General features: G+C 41.4%; 1 protein-coding gene across 1 annotated transcript; it reads right to left on the reverse strand.

Moving 5' to 3' along the window:
* Positions 1-7,117: 7,117 nt before the first annotated feature.
* On the reverse strand, positions 7,118-24,484 carry LOC114043415 (28S ribosomal protein S21, mitochondrial). The gene is made up of 3 exons (XM_027862521.1): positions 24,392-24,484; positions 23,783-23,965; positions 7,118-7,826 (listed from the first exon to the last, which is right to left on the reverse strand). The coding sequence occupies exons 2-3, from the start codon at positions 23,863-23,865 to the stop codon at positions 7,646-7,648; spliced, it is 264 nt and encodes an 87-aa protein (XP_027718322.1). The 5' UTR covers positions 23,866-23,965; positions 24,392-24,484; the 3' UTR covers positions 7,118-7,645.
* Between the last annotated feature and the right edge of the window lie 49 nt (positions 24,485-24,533).

Consider the following 24,533-nt stretch of genomic DNA (forward strand, 5'->3'; position numbering starts at 1 on the left):
AGAGAGTTGTATGAGCCTTGGTGACTGGGAAGATGGTGGCATCCTGGACGGTAATAGGGAAGCTAGGATGACTGGGAGGATTGAGGAAAAAAGATAAAGAATTCCATTTTGGACATGTTGAGCTCAAGATGTCGATGAGACATCCATGTTTGAGATGTCCAGTAGGTAGCTGAGGATGAAAGAACAGAGGTCAGGAGAGAGATTAGAGGTAGACAAGTAAATGTGAAAGTCATCTGTATAGAAATGATAGTTGAATTTTTGGAAACTGATGAAATCACCAAGTACAGTAATAAAGAGAGTCCAGAATAGAGCCTTAGGGCATACCCATGATTAATGGGCATGCTGTGAATGAAGATCCAGCAGAGAGACTGAGAAAAAACAATCATACAGTAGAAGTGTATGAGGAGAGAGAAGTGTCATTAAAAACCTAGAGAAAAGAGAATATCAAGGAAAAGAGGGTGATTAACTTTATCTAAGGCTGTAGAAAGGTCAAGAAGGATTAGGATTGAGAAAAGACCATTAGATTTGGCAATTAAGAGATCATTGCTAATTTTGAAGTTTCATTTGAACGATGATGTTGGAAGCCTGACTGTAGAGAGCTAAGAAGGGAGTGAGAGGAAAGGAAGTGGAGCCAATGATCACAGATAGCCTTCTCAAAGAGTTTAATCACACGAAAAAGAAGAGAGATATAGGGTGATGGCAAGGAGGGTGGATCAAGTGAGGGTTTTTTGAGGATGGAGAAGACATGAACATATTTATTGGCAGTAGGACAGTAGCCTGTAGACAGAGATTGAAGAAAAGAGAGAGTTAGGATGATAGAGTGGGCAATCTAGAGAGGGAGAAGACAGAATGGAATAAAGTTATTAAAAAGCAAGCTATATAAAAGTTAGTTATTATGATGTCATGTTCAAGGAAGATCATTACCATCTGAGAGATCAGATTTATGGCAGAAAGGAACTTTAGAGGTCATTCAGTTCAACCCCCTTATTTTCCAGGTGAGTAAACTGAAGCAGAGAGCTAAAGCAACTTGCCTAGTAGTAAGTAGCATGAAACAGATGAGTTCTGAGTTGGACTTCAAAAGTTGGAGGGGGGTGCAGCTAGGTAGTGCAGTGGATAGAGCACCAGCCTGGAGCCAGGAGAAACTGAGTTCAAATCCAGCCTTAGATACATAACACTTACTAGCTGTGTGACCCTGGGCAAGTCACTTAACCCCATTGCCTAGGCCCCCCCCCAAAAAAGAAGAGAAATGTAATAGAGCCCATGAGTGTGAGTGAAAGAGAGAGAGAGACCGGCCCAGTTTCAAAGAAGAAAATTTTTTTCAAGAGAAAATTTTTTTTAATTGGAGAATATAATTTTTAATAAAAGTGACAACTCTTGTCCATGGCAGTATCTGGTAAATGTCTCGTATATAACACTCAACATTTACTGATTTTATTTTTCTAAAGGTATTGTACAGATGTGTAAGTTGTTATCACATTTTTAAACATTGCCACAGTTGTTTTGAAAGGCACAAGTAGAGTCCTAGCCATTAGAGAATGAAGCAGTAATTTCTATCAGTGTTTTTCAAACAGGAAAAAAGTCTTGCTTTTCAATACGTCTCTTATGGCACAGGCAGCCTTCCTTCAGCATCATTTCTCCATTTTTACCTCTTTGCTTTTTCATGTCCTCGATTAGCTTCCACCTTCCTCACAATAAACCTATGTCAATTAAATTCCACAGACATTTACCATTTACCTACTCTGTTTGTTTTGTTTGTTTTTGCTTTTTTTTTTTTTCTGGTGAGGCAATTGAGGTCAAGTGACTTTTGCCCAGGGTCACACAGCTAGTAAGTAACAAGTATCTGAGGCCAAGTTTGAACTCAAGTCCTCCTGACTCCAAGGCCAGAGCTCTATCTACTGCGCCACCTAACTGTCCCACTATTTACGTACTCTGAATGATGCTGGGAATACAAAAACAAAAGTGCCTGCCCTCAGTGAACTTACATTACTTTACATGAGGATACACCTAAAAAGATAAGTAAATCTGAAGTGATTAAGGAGAGATAAAGAACTAACAATAGTCTTGCTAAAAATCTGCAATAAAGAGAAACTGAGGCACAAGTTTCCGAGAATGATCAATTTATTAGCAAGGTTAACAGTTGCCAATAAAAGTAGGGCAATGGCCCCTCAGTAGCCAGAGACACTTCTGACAATCAGAACAGCTTTTTATAAAATTGAAAAGGTAACAGGTTATATAGGGTACTAAAAATAGTCCAGTGTTCAAAGTAAACCAGGACTGTGGTTGGTCTGTACGAAAGGCAAAGGGTAGGCTGTACATTTTTCTTAATCACACTGACTTGCAGGAGGGGTTCTCCAGAATCTATAGCAACAGGAAAAATGGAAAGTTGAACAACATCCTCTGGAAAGTCCCACTCTACATACCACTCAATACCAAACAAACCCAATGTTAGGCAAAACATTTGACCAGGTTAAATCAATCTTCCATCCATCTTCCTTATCCCCCTCATGAGACAGGATCAGTTTGTAGCCCTTAAAATTAGGGAACCTAAACTCTTACAAACTCTACTACTGAGGCCTATACAAGTAAATCCAAATCTGATCTATAGATATTAATTCCAGTGATTTACCAAAACTCATACAACTTAGAGAATCTTTTTTTTCCACTAGGCAATGGGGTTGAGTGACTTGCCCAGGGTCACACAGCTAGCGAGTGTTTTGTGTCTGAGGCTGGATTTGAACTTGGGTCCTCCTGAGTCCAGGGCTGATTCTGTATCCACTGTGCCACCTAGCTGCCCCTTGACTTAGAGAATATTCACAGAGGATGGTGGAGTGGACAGATCATGGATATGAAAAATTAGAGTTGAAAGGAACCATTTAGAGGTTATCAGTCCAACCCACCCATATTTCAATTAAGGAAAATTAGACCCAGAGAGATGAGGTGACTTGCCCCAGTTTACAGAGTGTCAGACAGACTTGAAAGTCTGAAGCCTGGTGCCTTTTCTGCTTCAGAACACAGTGACACCTGAGTGAAATAAAGATTCAGAAGTGGAGTGAGGAGAGAGTGAAGCCCAGGCACAGGGATACTTTGGGTAGACAGGCAGGAGACAGAATGTTAAGTGGAGCAACTGCTGTATTTCATTTTGGCTAGAACTTGAGTGTGAAGGGAAGAGTAGCATGAGATTAGGCTGGAAAAATAAATTGGAGCCAAACTGGGGAGGACTTGAAGTGTCAGGTTGGGTTGTTTCCATTTTATCCAGGAGGAAATGGGATGCAGTGGAGAGAGCTGGTGAGAGAAATGATTATTAATAACCAGTATCTTGGGGAGATTCAGAGCTCCCCCCTTCTTCCAAATTCCTGATTTTAAACAGTTAAATTTCTTGAAGGACATTACTGATAATAAGATTGAATTAACCCTCCTCAATCTTGGTCAGATCCTTTTGTCTAGATCAGGGCTTCTAAAGCATTTTCCACTCGAGACCCTTCAGAGCTTCCCAAGGCTGGGAGTGGTCTAATATAGAGATGTTTTCTCTGTCCAAGGGTGACATGTCACTCTCTGCCCCTCACTGAACACCTGCTCTTCAAAGGGTATGTAAACTGTGAGCCTGCTGCCATGTTTGTCTGTGGTCTAACAGAGACGGCCAAATGACCATCCTTTTATTAATAACCTACTGGTCTTATTAATAAAATGATTAAATTACATTAAATTAAATTAAACTATGTCTCTTAGATCTTTTTAATCATCACATTGGGTTTCTGTCAAAGGATATGGGTTCAAATTCTGGTTCTTCGACTATACTTAGCTGTGTGACTGTAGGCTTAAATACCTTCACTGGGCCTGTTTAGTTTCTAAAATGAAGGACTTTGGATTAGATGACCTGACATGCCTTCCTGTTGTATCTTTGGCAACTGAAGGCTTTTGAACAGGAGAAAGGTGGTTAGTTGAAGCTGAAGTGGGTGAGAGTGCTGGACTTGGCATCTGGAAGACCTGTGTTTGAATTTTGCCTTAGATACTTGTGTGACCCTGGTCAAATCACTTAATCTCTCTGAGCCTGTTTCCTAATCTGTAAAATGAGGATTATAACACCTCCCTCACAGTTTTCAGAATCAAATGAGTTAACCTATGCCTATAGCACTTTACAAACCTTAAAAGATTATATAAATGCTATTGTCATTATGCTGTGCCTTTTAACAAGATTATTTTGGCAGCTATGTAGAGCATGGAATAGAGATGGAAAAGATTGGAAACAGGGAGATCAAGCAGGAGGCCATTACCACTGATGCGATGAGGGACCAAGGGTTGGTAGACCTGTGTGAATGGAGAGAAGGGGGCAGATGAAAGAGATGGTGTGATAAGGATTAGTAAGAGTTGGCCCCTCATTGCATGGCATTGGGGGCAGGGAGGGGGAAGAGTTGATCCCTGGATGACTTCAAGGTTGGTGATGCCCTTAACAGGAAGTCTAGAGGATACAGGTTTGGCAGGCAAGAGCACTCATTCATTCAACATTTACTTACTTTTAAAACCAAGTTTTATTAATAACTTTTCTTTTTATATTGCAGTCATAGAAATACCCTTCCCTATTAAAAAGAGTAAGTACCAGATGTATTCACTGCCTGACAATGTATACAACCATCCTATCTCTATGGAGAGGAAGAAAGTATGTTTCATTAACTTCTCTGGGACCATGATTGCTTTCAGTCATTCAGAACTCAACTTCATTTTAGTATCATGTTTTCTTATGTTGTTATGGTCAGTGCATATGCCTCTTCTGGTTCTCCTTATTTCACTCCATATCAGATCATAAAATGTTCCCACATTTCTCTGAATCTTTGTTTGTAATTTTGGGGGGCGAGGCAGTTGGGGTTAAGTGACTTGCCCAGGGTAACACAGCTAGTGTCGTGTCTGAGGGCAGATTTGAACTCAGGTCCTCCTGACTCCAGGGCCAGTGCTCTATCCACTGCACCACCTAGCTGCCCCATTGTTTGCAATTTCTCAATGCACAAGTGTTTATGTTATGCACAAAGCACAGTAATAGATGCTCGGGATTATAGGAGGTTCAGGTAGGGAAGAAATGCAGTCAAGCCTGGAGGTGGGAGGTGGAGGTACCAGTACCTAGGCAAGGGGATAGAGGTGGGAGATGGCAAGTGGAATTCAGGAACATCAATCAGGTAAATTTGGCTAGAATAAGAATTACAAAAGTGGACTAAAGTGAAATGAGTCTTGAAAAATTTATTAGAGCCAGACTGTAGCATACCAGCCAGGTGGAAAAGCTTCTATTTTATCCTAGCAACAGTTAGGTGAATGGAAAGAGCTCAGGCCACTTATGACTTCATTTCTCTCTGGGCTCTGCTCCTGAATCTGGACTTTCTCCATCGTGCCACAGCAGCCTCCTCACCCTCAAACTTCATTCCACCTGGTTTTCTCACACTAGAAGCATACTTTGCCCCCTTCTAATTGGCCAGTTCCTTTCAAAACCTCCATTTAAAGTAAAGAACCCAGGCCAGTTTTGTCTTCATTCCTCTCTGGACTATACCTACCATGGCACTGCTGGGTATCTATCCCTCCCCCCTTCTTTGTGATGTTGCCTTCCTCCATTAGGATGTAAACTCCTTGAGGACAGGGACAATTTCTCTGCTCGTATTTATGTTCCCAGCATTTAGTGCAGTGCCTGTCAGCCCCACAATAAATGCTTCTTGACTCTTCTGACAATTACATCTATGCCTTAGGAAGTTAATTTTGGTTGCCGAGGGAGGATGGACTTCAAAGAGGGGAAATTGAAATCAATTCTATTTTAGACATGTTGAATGTCTCTTCCTATAAAGCTTGGTGCTAAATTTAACCAACTCCTAAATTTCTCTATCAACTGCATCAAAGCAATTCCTTCTTTACTGTGGCCTTCAAATAGCACTTTGATACTTATGGAACCTTTTGTATCCTATTTATCTGTATTTGTAACTTATCCATCCCCCTTATATTGTAAATTCATGAGGACAAGGATTAAGGTAGCTCAGTGTTGTATTTCTCCTCCCCCTTCATAAGGGTAGCTACTTAATGTTTGTGGAATTCGTCCACTCTGAATTTATATGTAATTGATTTCTTGCTTTAATATATTCCTAAATCTTGTTTTGACACAGGAGACAAAGGGAAAACACTCACAAAATACAATGCCAGAAAAAAGATGTTAAGAGTGACTAATTCTACATAAAATTGGATTTAAAAAAATTTGTTTCACACGTATATAGTCTTCAGCTGGATTATCAACTTCTAGGAGCCGAGGATACCTTTTGTTTCTCTAGTATCCCTCAAGTACTCTTAGTGTTGACATTAATGGAAGGGCAGAAGCTCAAGAGGGCAAGGACCACATGAGTTACATCCTATCTTATTATAGCCCCAGCTTAATCAGTAAGGATGTTCGTATAAATGGGAATCCTTAGGGAAAGAAGTTAAAAAGAAGATAAATGAGTAGGGCTAGAAGTGACCCGAAACCATCCTTCCTTACCACCAGAGGGAGATGTCTGAACATCAGCAAACTAGCGGAAGGAAGCCTGGCTGCACTGTTGATTTCCTTTTTGAAAGCCTTGCAGCTCCAGAAGGCTTCACACAGGCTGTAGCCTGCTGAAGAGTGGGGTGGGCTGCCCACCTTGGCCTTCCCCACCACCCCCTGCAGGGATTGGCGCCTACTCGCCTAATATCAGCAACACAGCTATCTGGGGAGCACGGCCAGAGCAAACAGACAGCAGGAGAGGAAGCAAAGCAGCTGGCCTTCCCCACAGTGGCCTGATGCCACAAGCTGTCAGTGTCACATGCCCAAAAGTCCTGCTGGGGAAGAGAACGTGGGGTGGGGTGGGAAACACCGTTTCCTTGATTCGTGTCTGTCCCGTGTGTGCTCCATCTTCTCATCTTTTCCATGTTTTAGCTGCTCCCCATTCACCTTTATGCCTATTAGCTTAACCCCATCTCAGCCCTGTCTGGTCTTATCGCCGTGCCGACCAAACCTGCATCCCTGTCGTCCCTGTCCCCATCCACTTCCCCCCCTTCTGAACAAAAGAGAGAAAACAGGAATAATTTGGATTGTTTTCCAGGAATCCCCATGGGGAAAGATTTCAGCATGATAGTTTGGTTGGTGCTTCGGAAGTAGACTTTATTACAATTACATGAGCCTTAGCCTTCTTCGATTTAGGAAATTATTCTGGAGAGAAAAGAGATGACTTTTCAAACAATACTAGGGGCCCACTTCTTATCTGGAGTCCTTAGCTTTCCTTACTGGGAACTATTAGGGCTCAAGGAACAGAATAAAAGTGTTATATTCCACTTGTTCGTTTTGGAAATCTCTGCCCTGCCAATTTCTTCAGAATGGCAAAGACCCAGTCCCGTGGGGTTTTCCATTCATCAAAGAGACATGGAGACAAGGAGGAACGTTTAATGATATCATTTGCTGGCAGGGGGGTAAATGAGTGTGAATGCCTGGCATGCATGCATGTATATATGTATCTGAATATACTGGGATTGAAAAGATGGCAAGAGAAACCAGGGCTGGGAAAACTGGGAAGCAAATTCCCCGACTGTTAGGTTCTTAAAGAAACCTGTGGAGACATAGCTATTGCCCATGAGGGAGTTTTCACATTAGGTCTCTTAATCTCCACTGGCTTCAGCAGCCCTGCCATGGGTCCAACCGATTCTTGCGCATCAAGAAGTTAATTTTTCGTGCCATTTCCATGTTGTAGATGCGCCGACAAGTCTCATAGCTCTCCCTCTGTCGTCGGCGACATGGCTTCTCGTAGTATCTCCGCCGCTTGATGTCATCAATGAGCCCATCCACAGTAAGAATTCTTCACAGAGACAAAACAAATTGGTTAGATGCCTTGGACAGCTCCTAACACTCCCCTGGCAGTGTGTCAAACTCAGTGCTACAATATGTGGAGAAATGCAAAGCAAGGGGAGGATGATGCTTCTGCTCTCAGGAACTATGATCTCATTATCCCTGGGCTCTGCAAAGAGATAGCATCAAGGCTTATGCCACCACCCAGAAGTGACAGAAATAGCACTGTGGGTGATTTCTGTCCTCTGTACCCCCAAGCTCTTAGCAAGGTAGCCAGGGGAAAATCTCTTCCTTCCTTGAGCCTATGATCTATCTCCCACCTTTCCCCTCTCACTGAGCCAGATGAAAACAAACACTGAGTGTTACTCCCATGACAAGTGAGGCCAGCCAATAACCTTCTGTAATTCCTAGGAAGCTTCCCCTGGAAGGCACTGACCCTATTATCCATATGTGAGTATCTCCCTCAACCCTTCCTCAGCTGGTGCTCTGCAGCAGTGAAGGCATCATTCTTCTGCTGCCTTCTATAACTGGGTTGGCTTGCTTAGCCCAATTCCTAGCTCACTCTGTCACTTCACTGTATCTAATGAGTGAGAATTGAGGGATTGGGGCCTGAAACATGGTTATTACAGTGAGAAGACAGGGTGGGAATTAGACTGGATAAAGCGGCAGAAGTACACAAACTGCTAGCCAGTTGTGCTCAGTGGGAAGTCCTATTCATTGATGCTATTCCATATCAACATCATAAAGCTCTGGGAAGTAGTTATTTGAATGCACAGAAGTCAGATAAAAATTCTACTAGGTAAATTACACAGGTGAATGTATATGTGAAACCTTACCCTGGATTCTACCTAGTACCCAGTGTCTCTTGCCCCACCCAGGCTCCTGCTGCTTAATTATTAGATACAATTTGTAATTGAGGATTGTTTTTGAACAGAGCTGTGTAGAAATGGGGCACTTCAAACTTCCAAGATAGTGGGAAAGAGATTAACCAGAATTAGGGAGAAAATAAATACTCAAAGGTCATGGGGTCCTATTTTAGACAGGTCCCCCCAGGTTTATAAGGGATTCCATATATTTCCATTTGCTAATTTTCAGGCCTCAAGCAGTCTAAGAGCTATTAGCTCAGGGAGCTGACACTCCTTTCTACTCTAAAAAGGTCCTATCTCATAGAGATCTCTCTTCACTTTTTAGATTGTCTTGAGAACCACAATCCCATTCCAATGGGATCAAGGACCCTAGGACAACAGATCTAAAGCTAGAAGAAACCTCACAGACCATCTAATATACTCCATTCATTTTAAAAGTAAGGTGGCCCAGGAAGAGTCAGTGACTTGCCAGAAGTTACGTATCAAAAGCAGGATCGGAACCCAAGTTCTCTGCCTCCAGAGCTAATACTTTTTTCACTGAATTATGATGCTCTCCTCTCCACAGCAGGATCTTTAATTAGGGCATATGCACATTAATTAGAACCCAGAAAGATGCTGGCAGCATCATGGTGATAATCATGGTATTCATACCTCAGCATGGCATAAATTGTGGCTTGGGGGTAAGGGTGCTTCTAGAGTTGTTTTTCAGAGATGGGGTCTACCATCATTCAGAGTCCTCAAATATCACCCTGGGGACCAGTGTTTTGTAAGATCAGATAAAGAAAGAGAAAGGAAGACTGAGTGTAAAGGAATTCAAGAGAACAAACTCTAGAAGAAATTATGAAGTAACAGATCTCTAAGGTCCCTTTCAAGCTCTGAAATTCTATGACTCCAGAGACCTTATCAGTGAACAGGCAGGAAGAGGAATGAAAGAATAACAGAAGAGTGTGAGAGAAAAATTATAACACCTAGATTTACGTAGTACTTCAAGGTCTTTACATTTGTTATCTCATCGGATCATAAGACTAAAGAAAAGGTGAATGGGTCCTTCCAACAATCTGGATGAAATTTGCAAATGGGATTCCCTGACAGGAAATAATTGCCTATGATTCAGTTCAACTTACATTAATTAAGCATCTACTGTACATAGAGTACTGCAGTAGGTATTGGGGGTGGGCAATACAAAGCTTGGTTAAAATACAAGTGCCAGCTTTCATGGGACCCAAAATCTAATAAAAGATAAGACACAAATAACTATAATGCACAATTATACTTAGAGAGGCAGATTGTATCGTAGAAGCAGCACCAGATTAAGGAGTCAGGTGCCTTGAGTTCAAATCCCAACTTTGGTGCTTACTACCTGTGTGACTTTGGGCAAGCGAAAGCCTCTCTGGACCTCATTTTCCCCATCATGATAAAAAGGCACAAGATCATTTTTAAGATCTTCTCCAGCCTTAGCAACCTAAAGGTGTAAAACAGCCCTGTGTGAAGTCTAAGGGGAAATAGGTCATTACAAGAAGTAGTGACTGAGCTGGCCTTTAGAAAGTGGTCAGAAATAAGAGAAGAGAGACTTTCAGGTCACAGACAGATTGGGGAGTGGAGCCAATTGTTAAATTTTCATTGGGAGCATTTATACCTGGGACATCAGTAAATGCTCCAGATGAGGGCTTGATTTATCGTTTATCTAGACTTAAGAAAATGATAGAGGAAATGTTAATAACGCAGATTAAACTTAACAATGTTGTGTCTGCTTTTTTTGGGGAGAGCCAGTTGTTAAATATTTACCAGTACACTCCCGATGACATGGAAAAGTATAGGGTATGGGGAACAGAGTAATTCAATTTCATTGAGAAAGTACAGTACAAGATAAGGTAGGAAAGGAAAAGTCTTGATTGTCATACAAAAGAGTGTGACCTCTGCTTGGTAGACAATAAGAAACCACTTAAGATTTCTGAATGATAGGACCAGTGCTCCAAAAAAAAAAAAAAAAAATGCCAGGCTTTCACACATGATACACATGATATTCTACAGCAAACTACACCTTTACAGTAACTGGCTGAAAGTTACATAGACTACAAAATCCTGCTGTGCTTACTTTATATTTTTTCTTTTGAACAAAATCATTTGATTTGGTAGAGAAAAACCCTACTTTAAAGGTATCTCCCATGCACATGCTGAAATCATATAAGGCCTTTAAAGATAAAACAACAGAGATACTTTGCTTGATGACCTTCTAATTCTTACTATCAAAAAAGGACACAAAACATGAAGCTATATGCTTGCCAAGAGTGTTTGCCAATATCATAGAGGATGTCCAATACAGGATCCAAATGGGGAAGGAATTATATAAGGATGAGTCTTCCAATTGCTGTTTGCTGATGATATTGTGGGGACTGCATCAACTGGAGAAGATTGAAGAGCCTCCTAAATGACTTTCATAATCATTCAAAGTGTGTGGTGTAAATATCCACACTGGAAAAACCCAGTTGATGAATGTCTACACTCTAGATCACGTAATGTAGCTGGAGGAACAACTAGCCTACAGAGTCAGTCCATCAGTCCATATTCTCTTGGATAGACATTGAGCTGCACCCAGAACAGAAAAAGTGTAGGCAAGCAGACTTGGATTGCCTTTAGGAAATTGTACAGTATTTTCATGGACCTCAAGCTTTTTTCTGAAATAAAGGCTCATCTTTGTAATACCACTGATCTTCTGGTGATGGTATGTCACTATGGATCATGGAGTATAACAGTCTCCAAATAAAGCTGAGGGTCAACCAAAAAGCAAAGGAGAGGCATGGTAGGTATGAGCAAGCAACATTACCAATGAAGAAGTACACAAAAGAAGAGATATCACAGATATCAGAGAAAGGTAGCCCTTAAAAGAAATGGGGCCTGGCATGATGGCATATGCCCATAATCCTAGCTAACAAGGAGGCTGAGACTGGGCAGATCTCTTCAGCTTGTGAGTTCTGTCTGCAGAGGAGTGTGCCAACTGGGTTTCTACACTAAATTTGGCATTAAAATGATGAGACTCTGGGGCCAGGGAAGGAGAAGGGCCACCAGGTAGAAAATGGAACAGGTCAAAATGCCTGTGCCAACTGATAGTGGCACCTGGCTTGTGAGTTGCCAAAACAAGATGGGAAAACCCAATCTTTTTTTAAAAAGAAAAAAAAAAAAGAAATTGGACTGGTCACATGGAATAGCTAACAACCAGCTGACATTTCAGCAGCAACACAATGTCAGGAGGACTAGAAAAGAATTCCCAGCATATCGGGTGGCTTCCCCATGGAAGGTTTACTGGAGGGCAAAGACAAGAATCTCACAGAATAAAACACTATGGCTGGGTTGTGATCCACCTTATCAGAGGGAGTACCCATTAAAGCAATCACAGATCTTTTGAAGGATAGAAATATGATCAGAATACAGAATGGATGAAAATCAATCTGATAGTCATAGAAAAAAATACTGGGGAAAAGAAGTAGAAGTGGAGGCAGACCTCTAAAGAAGCTACTACGGCTGGGCAAGTCACTTAACCCTAACTGCCTCAGCACAAAGGGAAAAAAAAAAAAAAGAAGCTACTACAGTAGCATCTAACACTCGCAGTATTTGTGATGGGAGATAGCAAGGGTCTCTACTACAGAAGCAGGAGAGAAAATATTCTGGAGAAGTATAGATTACTGCCACTGTTTAGAAGGCAAATACCCCATACTACTAATGACGTGCCTACCTCCAGAGGTGTTGAAGGCCTAGCCCAACTGTGAGATTTTCTGTAAACATATAGGAACTTATACTGCAGATACTTGGCAGCCAACCCTGAAGGAACCAGTCACCAGTTTTAATGAATTCAACAGATTATATAAAAGGTGCTGGGCTGCCTGAGTGAGGAAGAGAGTAGGCTCACATGTCAGCATAGCCAGCTCATGTCAAGCCAAATGTGTGCACAAGATACTCAATGGGCCACCAAGGGAAAAGAGGGCCAAATGGGCACACTCCCAGTTCTCCCTCCTTTCATTTGCATAATGACCAGCCATTCAGCCAAGGCCTTCAACTTAGACCACCTCATCCCTCCCCTCCCCAAAAAACCCTCACAGATACACATACTCCTCCCCCACAGCCGAGCTGACCAATAAGGGCTTATGGTTACATAACACATGCAGGTTTTGTGATAGCACCCCCTGAAAACATTTCCTTTGTCTAGTTACAAGTGCGCTACAAAAGTGCTAGGAATTTAGCCCCATCCCTTCTCTCACTCCCTTACTCTTCTCAACCATTTTGGTTACTGAGTTAACACCAACTGCCTATGTAATCAGAACACAGAGCAAATAACCAATTTTTATAGTGCCAACTATAAGACCAGAGAAGAAAGACCTAAGGAGGAAAGAAACTGGCCATGGATTATTAGTTATACATGAAGTTAAAGGGTCTTTTCAAATCTGATGCAGGACTAAGCATATAAGGAATATGAAAAGTAGAAAGAGTTCCCTAAAATGCACAAAAATGCTGAGATCCCAACATGCCAGAATACTAACTGCTCACATTACATGCTCAATAGGCCTTCCTTACGAAAGAAGCTTTAACAGGATTGGCTCCATTCAGTTTTTCTTGAAGGGCTTGAAATTGGTGTTAAGAGCACTTTTTGACAATCCAAGATAGAGTCGGGGGGAAGAAGATTCCAGAACAAGGTTCACCTAAAGACTGCCACCTTAAAAACAGAACAAGATCTCTGCAATAGCTTCCCCATCTATACACACATTATTTTAAAGAGGTGAGCTCCTAGAAGGCAGGGACTGTTTTGATTTTTGTATTTTTATCCTATGTTTGGCACAGTTCTTAGCAAATGGTCAGTACTTAATAAAAACTTTTCCATTTATTAAATATATGTGTAATATATGTAGGTGTGTACATATATAACATATATGTGTGTGTGTGTATATATATATATATATATATAAAATGTGTGTGTATACATACACATATACCTATTAGCTATACTACCTACCTTATAGGATTGCTGTGAACAAAGTACTTTGTAAATCTTAAGGGGGAATATAAATGTTATTATTTTTTAGAAAATAAATCTCATTTTTCTTTCAATGACCCCCCAAACAGCTTCCCCATAAAGAAAAAAAAAACAGAACAAGTCATTCCTTTAGCACTTTCCTTGATGCCCCAAAGACAACTGCTTCCAGACTTTTAGCCTAAACTTTCAAGATTATCTAAGGAAAGTAACTACAACATTAAGAGCAGACAGGGAAAGCTACTCAGGGCTCATCATACCTGATTTTCCTTGATGCTCATGGCATATCCTCTCAAAATTAGCTGTCCTGACTAACAAAATTCTAAGGCATTCTTTAACACAAGAGATTAAATAAAAGATAAACTGGGGCAAAGGACCAAATGCCATTTGCCTTAACTCCTGTTTGTCAGTTGTCAGTAATAACTGACATTTATATACCACCTCAATGCCACGGGTATCTGTAAAGAAACAGGTTGAGGGCTTTGTCCATGGGGACATGACTAATAATTGTCAGAGGTAAAAAAAAAATCAAGCCCAAGTCTTCCCTGCCTCCAAATTCAGCACTTTGTATTTTGTCACACTGTCTCAACTAGAGAGACTGAAGGGTACCGAATATCCTGGGGCTCCTCCTCCGGCTTCTCTGCTGCCTCCTGAGATTGAGAATAAAGTGGGAGGTGCCAAGATAGAGACACAGGGAGGCTAGGCAGGGTGGCAGGAACTGTCCAAATGTTATTCTATCCTTTGCTGACCCCTCACTCTTTCTTCCCCATCCCTCCCAAAGTGAAGAATATTTTAAGCTCAATTTAAAACACCATAGCTGGCAAAGGTATCAGAAAAACAAATATTATAGCTAATATGGAAATGCGTTTTGCATGACCTCATGTATAAAAAAAATCAAAATCAAATTGCTTGCCTTCTCAAAGGGGAGGGAAGAGACAGGAGAGAATTTGGAACACAAAATTTTAAGAAATGATTGTTAAAAAAATTTACATGTAATTGGGAAATATTTAATGAAATACATAAAAATAATTTAAAAAAAGAAAAATGTTCATTAAATGGAAATTAGATCAGAGAGAAGCAGGAAGGTAGTTGGAAAAAAAAATTAGAGGACTGCCCTATCCATAATTAAATGATACTTTATAATCACTTCATATTTCACTTAGGATGCTCTTGGATAACAATCAAGAATACAAGAAATGTGTGAGCCCCCACACCATCTTGGCCTCATGCTTTTTACATATCTGACTATCAGTAAAGGGATTAGAAACAGCACTACAATGGGTTGGAGATGAATAGTTTTCCACAAAGAATATGGCTCCTTCTCTCAAGTGACAGAAGTATAAGGAACAGGAAGTTCCTCTGTAAGATAAACATTACTGATTATACAGAAAAACACCAGTGTTAGCCTCTAACTTCTCCAACTTCAGGCCACCGGGGGTCAGAGTCACCTGAGGACAAGGCAGAATCAATCCAACAACCATTTACCAAGAACAGTGGATTGTTGTTAGTCAGATTTCAATCATATTTCAGTCGTATCTGACTCTTCCAGACCCCATTTGGAGATTCACTGGCAAAGATCCTGGAGAGGTTTGTCATTTCCTTCTCCAGCTCATTTTATAGATGAGAAACTGAGGCCAACAGAGTTAAGTGATTTGTCCAGAGTCACACAGCTACTAAGTGTTTGAAGCTGGATTTGAACTCAAGAAGATGAGTATTCCTGACTCCAGGCCCAGTGCTCTATGCACTGCACCACATACCCAAGCATGATACAAAATAGAATGTAATAGATAGAGCAAAGATCCAAACAAAGTGCCCTTGCCAGAATACTTTCTGCTGAGGGGATTATGAGGAGGACAAGCTAACTTAGAGCCAACTTCTAGTCAATTTGATTGTAACAAATTCTCCATAGCAAATAAGCCTGTACAACAAACTATTTTCTCTGGTCTTTTGTCTAGTAAGTCACTCGTCATAATGAAAATAACTCCCACTCCAAGTTCTATAAACAGGAAAGTCTTGACAATATCTTAGTTATAACAAAATTGCATTACGAAAAACTATTTGGAGTTCCTCTGGAATGCAGCTTAGTCAATCACCATTTAATAAGCATCTACCAAGTGCAAGGCCCTAAGGATACAAACACAATACTTGTATCCAGGAAGCTTCCATTTTACTGGGAAGATACAATGTGTATATAGACAAATATATACAAGTTTTGATGATGGAGAAAACTTTAACAATTGAAGGAATAATCAGAGAAGGCTTGATAGAAGAGATGGTCCATAAGTTAATAAACTTTGGAAGATAAGGGTTCTAAGGAATAGTGCTGAGAAGAGGGAGAGGAAAAGGGAGGGGAGGAGAGGGAAAGGGATGGAAGGAAACGAGGAGAGGGAAGAGAAGAATGTTTCATGTAGGGAGGATGGCCCAAACAAATGCATAGAGGCAGGAGATGGAATACTGAATTCTGGAAACATCTAAAAGTCCATCGGGCTGAAAGTTAAAGTGTGTGAAGTGAGGCAGGCTTGGAGGCAGATTGTGTAGGACTTTAAATGCCAGGCTGTTTGTATTTGATTTTAGCAGCAATAGGGAGTCAATAAAAGCTTTTCAACAGAAAAGTGACAGAGTCAGCCCTCTGCCTTAGGAAGATTAACTGAATAGGTTATACAGGATAAAGTTCAAAGCAAGGAGATCAATGAGGACACTGTTACAACAATCTAGGCAAGAGGGAATGAACAAGGGCCTCAACTATGTTTGTAGCTGAGTGAAAGAAGGGGACAGGTGTAAACTGGTCAAATCTACAAGATTTAGCAACTTAACTGAATGGGGGGAGAGGGAGAGGAAGGAAAGCAAGAGGAAAGACTCAGTTAATCAACAAATCAAATATATATTAAGCACTTGCTGTAAACCTGGTACATAGAAGGATGGTAATGCCATCTATAGAAATAGAAAAATTTGAAGAAGGAAAGAGCTAAAGGGAAAAATTCCATTTAGGAAATTTTGAGTTTCAGATGCTAGTGAGACATCAAGCTGGATTAGGTTTAAAAGACTTAAAGTCGGGGCAGCTAGGTGGCACAGTGGATAGAGCACTGGCCCTGGAATCAGGAGGACCTGAGTTCAAATCTGGCCTCAGACACATAACACTCACTAGCTGGGTGACTCTGGGCAAGTGTCACTTAACCCCAATTGCCTCACCAAAAAATAAAACAAACAAACAAACAAAAACGTGAGTTAAAAGACTTAAAGTCTTAAGCCTAGAGTTCAGAAGATAGATTAGTTCTGGATGTACAAATTTGGAGATCATCAGCATAGGTGATAAATGAAACTACAGAAGATCACCAAAGGAGAGATTTAGAATGAAAAAAGGATCCAGAACAGAGTTTCAAGAGACACCCATGCTTAAAAGGGAGCAAGTGATGAATGAGAAGCCTGCAAAAGAGACTGAAAAGTAGGTTGTCAGGTAAGTAGAAGAACTAGGATAGAGCAGTGTACTGGAAACCAAAGAATGGGAGTTTCCAGAAGGAGTAAGCACTCAAAAATTTCATCCAGGTTGATAAACTTGGCTCTCAGCCATGGAGTCATCATTCCTCTTCTTCATCACAAGCCTCTAAACAGTGTGAGAAGTCAATTTTGCCTTAAAAAATATTACATCAATTCCCTCCTTTTTAAAAATTTAATTTCTTTTCAATGAGTGTGTGGATCACAACAAAATGTGGCAAGTCCCGAGGGAATACCAGATCATCTTACTTGTCTCCTAGGGAACCGGTATGTGGGCCAAGAAGCAACAGTTAGAACTGAACATAGAACAACTGACTGGTTTAAAATGGGAAAAGGAGTACGACAAGGTTGTATATCGTTACCTTATTTACTTGGAATCAATGTTGCCGGGAGAAAGAAATATCAACAATCTTAGATATGCAGATCATATCACTCTGATGGCAGAAAGTGAAGAGGAATTAAGAAATGTCTTGATGAGAGTGAAAGAGGAGAGTATAAAAGCTGGCTTGAAGATTAATATCAATAAACTAAGATTTTAGCAACTTGATTCCTGACAAGTCGAGGGAGAAAAAAATGGAAGCAGTGTCAGATTTTATATTCTTGGGCTCAAAGATCACTACAGGTGGCAACTGCAGCCATGAAATTAAAAGATGCTCGCTCCTTGGAAGGAAAGCTACGGCAAACTTGAACAGCGTACTAAAAAGCAGAGGCATCACCTTGCTGACAAAGGTGTGTATCATCAAAGCTATGGTTTTTGCAGTAACAACGTATGGCTGTGAGATTGGACTATAAGGAAAGCAAAATCAACACTTCTGAATTGTGGTGCTGGAGAAGACTTATGAAAATCCCTTTGACAACAAGGAGATCAAACCAGTTAGTACTTAAAGAAATTAATTCAGGCTATTCACTAGAAAGTCAATACTGAAGCTGAAGCTTAAATACTTTGGCCACATAATGAGAAGATGGGACTCACTGAAAAAGACCCTTTTATTGGGAAAGATTGAAGGCAAAAGGAGAAGGGGATGACAGAGAAAGAGATGGATAGATAGTGTCATGGAAACAATGAACATGAACTTGGATAGACTTTAGGAGATAGTGGAGGACAGAAGGGCTTGGCATAATATGGTCTGTTGGGTGGGCACTGGTGCAGGGGTGTGTGCACATACACTCAAACACACCAAATGTAAGGCAACCCTGATTGGTGGGCATTGTAATGACAGGTGGGTTAGTAGTTTTCAGCTCCTCTCTATTACTTCATCATTCGGTGGCAGAACTAGCTGGACTAAAGAGTTTGTAAAGGAGAGTAACATAAAATAAGCCTGGAAAGGCAGGCAAGAGTTAGACTGTGAAGGGCTCAAAATGCCAAGGAAAAGAATTTGTATTTTATCCTAGAGGTAACAGGGAGCCACTAGAGCTTTTTAAAGGTAGTGACCACATCCCACCTGTGCTTTAGGAATATCACTTTGGTGTTTGTGTGAATGACAGACTGAAGTGAAATGAGTCTCTGAGACAGGGAGGTCAATTAGAAGGTTACTGCTATTACAGAAGGGAGAGGTGAGGTCCAAAACAAGAGTGGTGGGCTGTAAGAGTAGAGAGAAGGGGACAGAGACAAGAAGTGTCATGGAGGTGGAATCAAGACTTGCTGATTAAGTGAATAGGTGTAGTATGGGAGGCAGGAACCAAAATGATAGCTTTCAAACTTAGGTGAATAGAAATTCACCCTCAACAGAAATATGGAAATTTGGAAGTGGGGTGGGTTTGAGGAGAAAAATGAGCTCTGTTTTAAACATGTTGAATTTGAGATGAATATGTGACTCCTGGGTCAAAATCACCAAAAAGCAGTTGGTGAGGCAGGGCTAGAACTCAAGAAAGAGGCCATGGCTAGTTATACAGATCTGCAGTCATCTGTATAGGAATGATAAGTGAATTCACAGAAGATGAGAGAAAAGTATCGAGAAGAGAGTCCAGGAAAGAACCTTTAATCTAACTATCCTGGAGGCAATAGGGAATTGGTTTTTTGTTTTGTTTTGGTTTTTTCAATTGTATCTGACTCTCCATGACCCCATTTAGGGTTTTTTTGGAAAAAATAATGGAGTGGAGGCAGCTAGGTGGTGCAGTGGATAGAGCACTGGCCCTGAAGTCAGGAGGACCTGAGTTCAAATCCGGCCTCAGACCAACACTTGACACTTAACTAGCTGTGTGACCCTGGGCAAGTCACTTAACCCCAATTACCTAAAAACTTAAAAAAAAAGATAATGGAGTGGTTTGCCATTTCCTTCTTCAGCTCATTTGACAGATGAGGACACTGAGGCAAACAGCATGAAGTGACTTGCCCAGGGTCACACAGCTAGTGTCTGAGGCCACATTTGAATTCAGGTCCTCCTGATTTCAGGGCTGGCACTCTATCCACTGCACCACCTAGCTGTAGGGAGTGGGAAAAAACAATGGTTAAGGGGTAGGATATGGATGCTATCCAGCAAAGCTGACTAAGAAGGAACAGAACAAAACTCAAGAGAGAACAGCATCATGAAAACCCAGTAAGGAGAGGGTAGTCAGCAGTGTCAATGCTGCAGAGGTCAGGAAGGATAAGAATGGAGAAAAGGCCACTGAATAAAGCAATTTAGAAAGCAAGCAAGCAATTTCAGTGAAGTGAGGAGATTAAGTCACTCTTATAGCTCAGGAGCTGACCTCCAACCTTACATCTCCAACTGCTTTTCAGACATTTCTAACAAGATGTCTTGGATCATGTTCAGTAGGTATCACCATATTCAAAACTAAACTCATTATCATTCCCCTTAAATCCTTCCACAATCCTTACTTCCCTATTACTGTAGGGGACACCACCAACCTCCCAGGCCCCGAGGCTCACAAGCTAGGAGTCATCCTCCCTTTCAAAGGCCGGTCAATTTCACCTTTGCAATGCCCCCTCCTCTCCTCTGACCCTGCCACCTCTCTAGTGCAGGCCCACATCACCTCTCACTTGTACTATTGCAGCAGTCTATTGGGGGGTCAGCCTGTCTCAAGTTTCTCCCCATTCCAATCTATCCTCCATTCAGCTACCAATGATTTTCCTAAAGCACTGGTCCATATCACTCTCCTACTCAGTAAACTCCAGTAAATATCAAATCCTCCCTTTGGTATTCAACGCCTTTCAAAACCTAGCCCCCCCCTACTTTTCAAGTCTTCTGAAACCTTCCTCACAAATAGGTCCTCTTCAATGCAGTGACACAAGTCACCCCATCCCTCCACTCGACACATTCTCTCTGGCTGCCCCTCATGCCTGGAATGCTCTCCCTCCTCAATTCTGACTAGTGTCTTCCCTGGCTTAAGTCCCAACTAAAATTCCATCTTCTAGGAAGCCTTTCCTAACCCCTCTTAATTCCAGTGCCTTCCTTCAATTATTTCCTATTTATCCTGTATGTAGCTTGTTTGTACATATTTTTTTGCTAGTTTTCTCCCCCATTAGATTGGAAGCTCCTTGAGGTCAAAGACTTTCTTTGAACTCTTTCTATCTCCTCAGTGCCTGGCACATAGTAGGCACTTAATAAATATTTATTGATAGTTCCATGTACCTGTAATGCTACTTCTCCCAAACTCTTAACCTCGATGGGTTATTTTTCAAAGCTCAGAGCAAATTCATTTCTCCCAAGTTGAATAAATCATTGAATCCCACCTTTTAGGTAGGCTGCAGGTAGGAGCAAAAGGGAGTGAGGCAGCAGGGCATCAGACCAACCATTTGCTATAAATAAGCTTCCCTTCAACAAAATTCTCAGTACAAAGAGAGCAGGGGATAGAAATAAATTTGTAAAGTGTGTTCAGAGACTTACCCGTAGTCCTCAATTGCCTCATGAAAACATATGTTAACCTTCTCTCATTTTCATAGCCTCTGAGCAAACTTTTGTCAATGCCACCTTTTTTCTCTCAATCATCACATTTTTCTTAATGCCACCCTCCAACCTGGCACTCCCTGCTTCTCCAGCTCCAACTCCCTATTTTTTTAATTCTGAATTTAACACCAAATGATTATTTCCATATACATGGTAGAACAGAAAGAGAATTGTATATGAAATTAAAAATCTCTGTGACATATAGCTTGTTTTTCTTTTTTTTTTTTGGCAAGGCAATCGGGATTAAGTGATTTGCCCAGCTAGTAAGTGTCAAATGTCTGATCTGAGACCAGATTTGAACTCAGGTCCTCCTGACTCCAGAGCCGGTGCTCTATCCACTTTGCCACCTAGCTGCCCCTTGTTTTTCTTTAAAAATATAAACTCAACATGTAACTTTCAAAGCTGCCCTACTTGTTTGTGATTCCTTCTGGCCCTGCTTTTCTCTTCTGTGCATTAAAAAAAAGTCAATGACCCTCTCTTTGGGGAGGGGTGACAACAACTCTATCCCTATATTCCTCTCACCCTCACCACCATCCCTCATTTGGGGGGGGGGGGCAAAAACCCCTTCTAGCTACAAGTCTCCCTTTCTGAGAGGGACAGTCCAAGAAACTCTCTAATATTTACATACTATCATATAAGGATTCTTAACTAGAGATCTGGGGAGTAAGCAGAGTAGAGTTTTAAGGACCTGGAGCCTGTACTTGAGATCCAGAATATCTGAAAAGCTCCAGCTCTACCACTTACTAGCTGTGGGCAAGTCACTTCAATCCTGTTTTCCTCATCTTTTCTTAACCTGTAAAAGGAAGCTGAATGAGATAATCTTTAAGACTTTTTTTCTAACTTTAACATTTTATAATTATGTAATTACTACTTAATGCTTTTCCATTTGAGACAAGAAAGCAGTTTTAATCGGTATTATGAAAAGCAATTCACTAGAAGGGAAGAAGAGACCTGGCTTTTACTCCACTCTCTGCTCCTCCCCAGTCACTGGCTTCATGGTCTTGGGTAGGGGTGGGAAACCTTTGGCCTCCAGGCCATATGTGGCCCTCTAGGTCCTCAAATGTGGCCCTTTGACTGACTCCAAACTTCACAGAACAAATCTCCTTAATAAAAGGATTTGTTCTGTAAAACTTGGACTAAGTCAAAAGGCCACACCCAAGGACCTAGAAGACCACATGTGGCCTCGAGGCCAAAGGTTCCCTATCCAGGTCTTGGGCATCATTTAATCTAAGGTTCAATTGCTTCATATAAAATGTATATGGTGTCACTTAGGTAATTTATTAAAGTCTATTCCAGCTTCAAAATTAAGATTTTATGATCAGTATAGCAGAAGGTGTTCAAAATCCTTTAGTCATAAAACAGTATATAAACATAAGCAATTATTAACAGATCCATATCATCACATCTATCATTTAAGACTTTTCATCAACTGCCCCCCTACTTATCCAACTTTATTTCTCAATATTACCAAAGGCCCTCCACTTAGTAATCTAACTTTACCACCTTCCCTTTCATTCCTACCTCTGTACTTTGGTCTGTTGTCTCTTTACTTCAATCTCAGATGTCTGCCTCATATTTTTATAGCACCTTAAGGTCTGCAAATTGCTTTCCTCACTTTATCTTCATTTTACATATTAGGAAATTGAAGCTCTTAGATGAAGTCATTTGCCTTTGGTCACACAACTAGGACGTGTCTGGGTAGGATTTGAATCTAGGTCTTGCCTGACTTGAAGTCCAATCTTATCTTACACCATGCTCACTTACTTCAAGACCCACATCAAGATTTATTATCTTTAAAAAACAGAACAAAAAACCTCTCCCTGACTAACTTCACCTTTTATTAATCACTCCCTTAGCACTAAGGGATATCATATATTTAGAAACTAGTATTGGGACAGCTAGGTAGTGAAGTGGATACAGCATGAATGTTCCCCACCCCCATCTCTTCTCAGAATCCCTTTTTCTTTAAAGCACAGTTCAGATGTGATCTCCTACAAGAGACCTTTCCAGATTCTCCCTTTTTAAATTACTTTTATTTTCTTATTTGTTTACATGCTACATCCTCCCCAGCAGAAAGTTACTTTTCTTTCGGGTCTGATTTAGCTTTTGTATGCCCAAGCACCTAGGTGCTGAATAATAATGTTGGATTATTATTATCAGTAATATTTATGTAGTGTTTAAGAATTGCAAAGTATATATGTTGTTTTAATTGCTGAAATGTATATACCATCTTGTCAATGGAACTCCTTCCACTAAGGCAGATCACAACTCTAATCCATTAAGATTTGAATGCTTGAGTCTTGGAGAAGTTAAGCTACTTGCCAATGGTAACACAGTAAGCAAGCATCAGAGGCCAAATTTGAAGAGGGGTCTTTCTGACTTCAAGTCAGGCAGAGTATCCACTAAGACAGGCCATGCCATTCATATTCTCAAACTGTTTTATGAGGTTATGTCTTACACTGTAGGATCCATGGGGACAGGAACAGCCTGTTTGCTTTGTTTTATATCACATACAACTGGGCTGTACTTATGACCAATAAACATTATTCACAGTTGAACTTTAGATGAACTTCTTCCCTCAACCTCTTTAGGACCAAGGGTACTACAGGTTTAAAACTTATCCAGATACATGTTAGGGACAAAGAAAAGAATCACCTTCCGGATAATCTGGGGGAGCAGCTGCTGATCTCCCAGCAGTTACCTGTTCAGGGTCCTGTATGCACCTTCCACATTCCCTTCCTGCACCATCACAGTCCTGGCAATGAACTTCAGGTGGTTTGCCATGATCTTGGGACAAAGTTGTCCTTGTAAGCAAAGGAGTTTTCGACTAAAGCAGCTGAAGGGTGGGTGTGTGGGGCGGGGACAGTGGGGAGACGGCTGCCAGCTGGAGAAATGGAAATGAAATCCAGATAAATAAAAATAAAAAGATCCAGTGAAATCCAGGATATGCTTACAAACAAGGACCGCAAAGCGTTCTAAAAATGGGTGCCTGAGGGCTTGATGGAGCACGTGAAGGTCCGCACATGCTGGGCACAGCTTGGGACGTGACGCATCTAGCAAGACCCAGGGTTTGGCCGAGCTTAGAAGGGCGGACGGGAGAAGAGATGATGACGGAACTCCACCCCACGGCCGAAAGGCGCACTCGTGGTCGCGACCACCCTTCTAGCTCCGCTAACCCACCCTCCGCCCCGGGCCTGGTCTGCTTTTGTAAGGGGAAAGGGACGGTTTCTCGGGGCCCCCTTCGTTCTCCCCATCTTTTTCCACCCCAGGAACACAGCTCCTCAACCCGCGTCCTCAGGGACTGACCGACCTCTAGCCTGCGTCGCGACCGGAAGCGGAAGCTGGAATTCCCCCAACAGAAAGGGACGGAAGAAAAGAAGCGGCAGGGGCCGGCGAGAGGCCGGGAGCGGGGCGGAGCTGCGCACGCGCGCTCGCGCCTGGCGAAACCATGG

This window comes from Vombatus ursinus, unplaced genomic scaffold (assembly GCF_900497805.2).
Source record: "Vombatus ursinus unplaced genomic scaffold, bare-nosed wombat genome assembly UNPS02014768.1, whole genome shotgun sequence".
Classification (NCBI taxonomy): domain Eukaryota; kingdom Metazoa; phylum Chordata; class Mammalia; order Diprotodontia; family Vombatidae; genus Vombatus; species Vombatus ursinus.